Raw genomic sequence first — 6463 nt, 5'->3', positions numbered from 1 at the left:
CGTTAGCTCAAATTAATGGACGATGAATTAATATGAAATTTCGGTCTTATTGTGACAAAACATTTCAATTGGAATGACAAAATTACACGTGAAAAACAATACATTTTTCTTCAGCATTGCATTTAGTCGTCACTTCCGTCAATAAAACTGACAATGTCTCTATTCACAGAAATAAGGAAAGTTAGACAAAGATGAAAATTATAAAGTTATAAAAATTAAAAATCATTAACACAATTAAACAAAGATAAATTTCCTCCAAAATTAATTGTGTCAACACATCCATATATTTGTTGTTTCCTTGACGTTATTCGCCAAAAAATGGTGAAGAAATTATCAGTTAGTTATTTATCTTAATAACCGAGCCTTTCAGCCATAAAAGCTGTTTCGGCTCGACAAGAAACTATCAAGTAGACCCCAGTATTTGCCGATTCTGATAACAAGCCACGCAAAATTGCAACACAGCGTTCGGTCACAAGTGAAAATTCGACTTCAATCGGATGGTGCATCGTAACAGGTAAGACCACTTCCATCACAATAATCTCACACGTTATTTTCAAGAGAGTTCTCGTCGAGGTTCTCGTGTAAATCTTTTTGGCATTCTGTTTGTTTTCGTTCCAAATTATCCAAATTTATTCAATAAATATTTAAGAGTCATCAGAGAAAATAACTTTGTTGATATTGGGAATGAGAAATTTTTTGACAACCTTTCAATGTAATCTAGCCGACTAGATCGCTGTGAAAAAAATGTAACGCATTGAACGTCAGTTTGCCCCGAGGGTTACGACAAGCGAAATTTTGCTGAAGGGGCGATGTACCACGATGTACCGCGTAACGCAACCATAAATTAAATGCCAGTGCTCCCTCTGGATTACTCTGTGGAATTGCTTAGTTATGCAAATATAGAATATTGTTCGCATGTGTTCTCTGTAGACAATAAGAAAAATTCAACTTAAAAAATATGCAAAATCTTAAAAACAGTTATTCTTGTTGAGTGTTAAAAATTCAGTAATTGTGATATTTGAAACAAATTTTAACCTCAGTTCAAACTTGGTTCAAACTCTAATTTCCATACAATTTTCACATGTTCACATATTTATATTGGTTTAACATTTATCAATTCAAAAAAAAAAAAAAAAACAATAAACAAAATATAAATGAAGCTTTTTCTTGTACGACTATATCATTAATTGCCCAGCAATCTTAGTAGAACACCAACTACAGCGGTCATGACCGCGATCGAGCCAAACTTTGTCCTTTCCGCCCCGTTGCATCCATCCGTCCAGCATTGGCACACCATCTCCAGGTGAAAGTCGTTGTCCGCCATGTAACAGTCCTTGGGAGATGGTTCGTATCCGCACTCCCGCACCACACGGTGATGCTTGTTTTGTATGACTGAAAATTTTGTAAAATTACATTTTATGGAGGAAAAATATTTAATCTTAAAATAAAGTTCTCACCAGTATAAACCATTTTCCGACAAAAAGGCTCGCGTCCTTTTTCGTCTCGGCTACATTCTTCCAAAAATAGGGGCACCGGTTCTTTGAGTTGTTTGCTTGAATTAGTCGGTGTCGCCGCCGTCGTGGCAGACAGATTCGTCACATTGGTGGCAGCCAGCTTCGGAGACGTCGTCGTCGTCGGAGGGTCGACCTTCGCTAATGGCCGCACGTTGAAGCAGTCCGGATTATCGTTGCTGTTACAGCGAAAACACTTTAGGGAAGTCACTGGAAGTGAAGGGAGTTTTAAATGAAAAGTGGGAATTTAGAAATTGAAGCCATAGAGTTGTGATTAGATATTAATTAGATATATAATAAATGAGAAGAAAAGAGAACAAATGAATAAAATGTAACAAAATAAAAAGAGAACAAAAGAGAGTAGATTTGATAAGAAAAGAGTCGAATACCAAATTATTATAGAATAAATAAAAACTTGATCAATTGAGTGCAAAATAAAAATAGAGTTAAATTGGCATTACGACTACTGAATTTAACACAATCATTTTCATGTTGAATCCACGTTTTCACTTAAAATTCTATTCAACATCGATTTCAACGGTCCTTCCTTTCACAGAATGGAATTTTATTAGCATATCGTAACAGCCCGTAGAGTGTTTGCTACTAATGTGAAAAACCCACCTTGGTGAAAGCTGTTAAAATCATCACGCAGAAAGAAAAACACTTCCACGGTAGAGAGAAAAGAAAAAAACTTTGCTCTTTATCCATTTTTCCAACGCCATTGAAATGAGAATATAGAAAAAAAATAATACAAAAATCGGAATCGATTTCCAGTGCGCACTCGACGCCCTGGTCTGAAGAAGGAAGGGAAGGGGGAGAGGTGACTGGTTTCGGAATTACGTCGGTTCTACTAACATGGGACCCCCTTAAAACCACACGGAACCACGTGGACGACGACGGTACGGGTAAATGTAATGAATTATTGATGAGGTGTGAGAGAAGGACTCTCGAGAGGTGCCACCAGGGAGGTGGTGGTAGTGGTGATGGTTTGTGGTGGGTGCCAAAATGCCATTCAGTTGGTGGTTTTTAATGAAAGTTACTTTCGTGGAAATCTGGCCGGGGAAACAAAGGATGGGTAGGGGCGAAGTAACTTCACAAGGGGAAAATTGTTAATTATGTCTTTATGTATGAAAATTGTGTTCGCTTGGGTAGCAAAGTTGAAAAATGCTTTTTTGCAATTCCGTCGTGAAACTACTTACTTTTCCTGTCATTCTTGAACGACGAAATAGCCTACTTTTCTGTACCAAAAATAACAGAATCGAATTGCAACACTTTTCAAAATAAATGCTGAAAAGTTCTACTTTTCAGCACTGAAATGGGTGCTGAAAAGTTGAACTTTTCAGCACTTGTTTGGAAAAGTAACACTTTTCAACATTTTTTTGATTTAAACGATTTATTGACAAAATACATGAAATTTCGACCTAATATTTCACTCAATGGGTGTTTTTCGAAATTGCAAAAAATGTTGTATGGAACTCGTTGCAAAACTTGATTTTTTCAGCACTCGTCGTATTTATCCAACTCGGTGAACCTCGTTGGATAAATGTACGACTCGTGCTGAAAAAATTCTCTTTTTGCAACTTGTTGCATAAACTACTATTAGATTATAAGATGAGCTTTTTTTAATAGCAAAAACAACAGGTTTGAGTTTCACATTTTTTAAGGGTTTTTTTCCATTTTTATTCTATTCTGTTGCAAAAAACTTCAATCTTTATTTGACCATTACTTTGAAATATTCATGCTTATGAACAGACAGTCACAATCATTTCAGAAATATATATAATAGTTTCACCCGGGACCCGTGATTTAGGGGTAGCCGTAATTGCCTCTCACCAAGTCGGTTTGGGTTCGATCCCAGAAGGTCCCGGTGGCATTTTTCTAAATCTAATCTAATCTAATCTAACACAAACGCAGCCAGTCCGATGAAAGCATGCTGGAAAGTCTTGTGATTAGATTACGCCCCAAGCACTTTGCTTGTCATTATTAATAATTGTAGTACATCCGAGAACACCCGAAAATGTATTACAAAAATTAAAGCAATTAATTTTAATTAATTTCTCTACACTCAAAAATTGAGTACGCGTAAACGTCAACATAGTGCATGCCAACGGGAACCAGGAAGAAAACTGTTCAACTTTTATAGTGCATTGCACCATGAAAGCGAACAGTTTTCTTCCTGGTACCCGTTGGCATGAACTCTGTTCACGTTTACGCGAACTCATTTTTTTGAGTGTACATTCTCGAACGAAAAGTAGGCTGTTTTTACTTTTCTCTACAGAAAATAACAGAATCGAATAGAAACACTTGCAATGCTTGACACTATGCTGAAATGTTATACTTTTCAGCACTTGTTTTGAACAGTAACACTTTTTAATATTGTTTTGATTAAAACGTTGGATTGACTGAATACTTTCACATTTGACTTACAATTCCATTCAAAGAGTGTTTTTCGGAATTGCAATACATGTTGTATGTAAATCGTTGCAAAACCTGATTTTTTCAGCACTCGTCGTTGGCAGAATGCCTAATTAGGTTTTACACCGGCAGAATGCCTAATTAGGTTTTACACCGTGACGTCATTTGACAGCTCGTGTGCACTGTTTACATGGTCGACGAAATCGACAACCGCATCGAACTGTGTTAAGTCCATGTAAACAGTGCACTCTTTTGTAACCTCCAAATCGTTAAACCTAATAGAGTTATTTACGTGCGCATGTATTGCGTGTACGTACACGAAAAAGATTGAGGTTAAATTTTGTCCGGCCAGCAAAATCAAATGGTGCGCTAGTGTGTGTACGCGAAACGTCATAAAGCTCTATAATTTGGCGAGACTCGGCACATTTTCAATGACACACGTGAAAAAATGTAAACAGTGCAGCCAAGTTGTAAAATTTTTAATCTAAAATTGAGTCTGCGTAAAACCTAATTGTTCTAATGTCGGCGGAATACTGTGAGTGTGTACTATTTCTAACAAACATATAATCTAACCTATTCAAAAGAAACTCTAGAAATTTCCTTTCAACACCAAGTTATTTGAAATTTTATTTGTTTCAAAAATAAATTGGTCATGAATAATTAATGTAAGTTTTTTGATAATTTTATTTTTTCAAGAGACCATTCAACACTTTTTGTGCCATCCCCCCCCATCGTAGACAATTGTCCATACCAGGGATGGAATTATCGCAAAAAAATCAATTTCGCTTGCGAACTTTCTTCACCCGCGAAAGAGAGAGGTGGCAAATCAAGCAAATGAAAATCGCTCCCGAAATTCTCCAAGAAAATCAATCTACTGATGATTTTTTGTGATTTTCCTTGTCAGCACCACTTAATTATATTTATTTCACTTTGTTTACACACACTGCCCATCTACAAAATGTGACAGGTAATTTTTCGACGTGTGACGTTACAGTTGCAAGTGTAGTAGTGGAAAAGATGTTCCGCCGAATAATCAAGATGATGATTTTATTCGATTCTTTTTACCGATCTTTCGTGCGCGAGAGAGGAGAACCATGCTCCCTTCGGATTTTTTCTCTTGATGAACGTCCCGAGATTTTCTTTTGATGGTGATTATGCCATCGCTGGTCCATACAAAAAAAACAATCGCCTGGATTTGACTTTTGTGTTTGTGAAATTCTACAACCAAATTTTTTTTTAGGTAATCCAAATGTCACATAACTGTAATAGTAGTTTTTGCATCAAGGAGCAAATAGAAGTTTTTTTTCAGCACGAGTACATTGATAACGACGATTGCTGAAAAGTTGAACTTTTCAGCACTCAAATGGAGCATGATCATGAGCATGGTTGACTGCCAATGAGCTACTACTCAGTTATTGATAGATCAGCTGAAGTTACAATGAATGTAATAATGAATCAAAAATGATCAGTGGGAGTCAACCATCGTTCTCTGTTTAAACTTTTCAGCACTCAAATGGATGCTGAAAAGTACTTTTCAGTACTGTTATTTTTTGACGATGAAAGGTATGCTGTTTAATCAATCGAGAACGAGCGGAAAATTGTATTGTAACGTTTCAAATTGAAACAAATTCAAATTGTATTGAGCTTTTCACTTAAGTTATAGAGCAACTAATGCAAAACCCATGTAATGTGAATAAATGATTTTAGTATCCAACCTTCAACTGTGCATCGAATGCGCCAACTCAACCGTAAACTTGATATTTTGTCTACACTTACCATGCCCAATGAAAAACGGCAGCAACAGCATCGAAAGCAAAACAATGTTGTTTAGAGTCATTTTCGGGCGGTTTGAACTTTCTCTACTTTTCAGCATGCAACTTTTGGAATTCGACAGTGGTCTAATTTTTTTAAACAACAAATCATCCAACTAAGAAATTTGAAGTTTCACCAAATATTTTTAGACAATTATTAGTAACACAATTCTAACACATTTCAACCTTAAGGGCCCTTTGTTACTCTGTCACGGGCTGTCTACTGCAAGGGTTTGAAACAGACTGCCCATCGATGATGACTGTTGTTCAACTGACCATCACACACGCACCACAACCTGTTCACCTCGTCATCAAAACATTCGCCCGAAACTTATCTAAAATGTGCCTAAAAAGCAACCATCAAAGTGCATGGAAGAGAGGAGGAAAATAAAAGCACGCGGACAAACACAAAGAGAGAAGCAAACGCATGTTGGAATAATGATTGTTAACGACTTAACCCATACCTGTAGATTTTGTGGGGTTAGATGAGTTGGAATCAGTGGAAATCTAGAATTTAATTTGAGATGGTCTTATAAACTTTGGGAATCTCATTGCTTATTTGAGCTTTTTTAGAAGAAGAAAAAAAAAAACTTTGGAAATAGAGTTGCCAAAAAACTATAGGTAAACCCTATTTTACAACCAGTTGACTCTGTGAGAGCCTATGTAAACAATTCCGCTATTAGATGCGATTCGTTGACAAGTTCACGCACATTACTAAATCATGCA

General features: G+C 36.4%; 1 protein-coding gene across 1 annotated transcript; it reads right to left on the bottom strand.

Annotated features, from left to right (window-relative positions):
* Positions 1-1068: 1068 nt before the first annotated feature.
* Positions 1069-6145, bottom strand: LOC6050427. Its single transcript, XM_038254878.1, has 3 exons — positions 5703-6145; positions 1458-1721; positions 1069-1392 (listed from the first exon to the last, which is right to left on the bottom strand). Exons 1-3 carry the CDS (start codon positions 5797-5799, stop codon positions 1184-1186), a joined length of 570 nt encoding a protein of 189 aa, XP_038110806.1. The 5' UTR covers positions 5800-6145; the 3' UTR covers positions 1069-1183.
* Positions 6146-6463: the final 318 nt, after the last annotated feature.

Source organism: Culex quinquefasciatus, chromosome 2, assembly GCF_015732765.1.
Source record: "Culex quinquefasciatus strain JHB chromosome 2, VPISU_Cqui_1.0_pri_paternal, whole genome shotgun sequence".
Classification (NCBI taxonomy): domain Eukaryota; kingdom Metazoa; phylum Arthropoda; class Insecta; order Diptera; family Culicidae; genus Culex; species Culex quinquefasciatus.
This window is presented reverse-complemented; position numbering and strand designations above follow the sequence as displayed.

Coding starts and splice junctions, on each gene's coding strand:
- LOC6050427 (XM_038254878.1), bottom strand. CDS start 5,799: ATGCTGAAAAGTAGAGAAAGTTCAAACCGCCCGAAAATGACTCTAAAC. Junction 1,722..5,702: donor GCCGTTTTTCATTGGGCATG/GTAAGTGTAGAC, acceptor CTTCACTTCCAG/TGACTTCCCTAAAGTGTTTT. Junction 1,393..1,457: donor TCGGAAAATGGTTTATACTG/GTGAGAACTTTA, acceptor CAAAATTTTCAG/TCATACAAAACAAGCATCAC.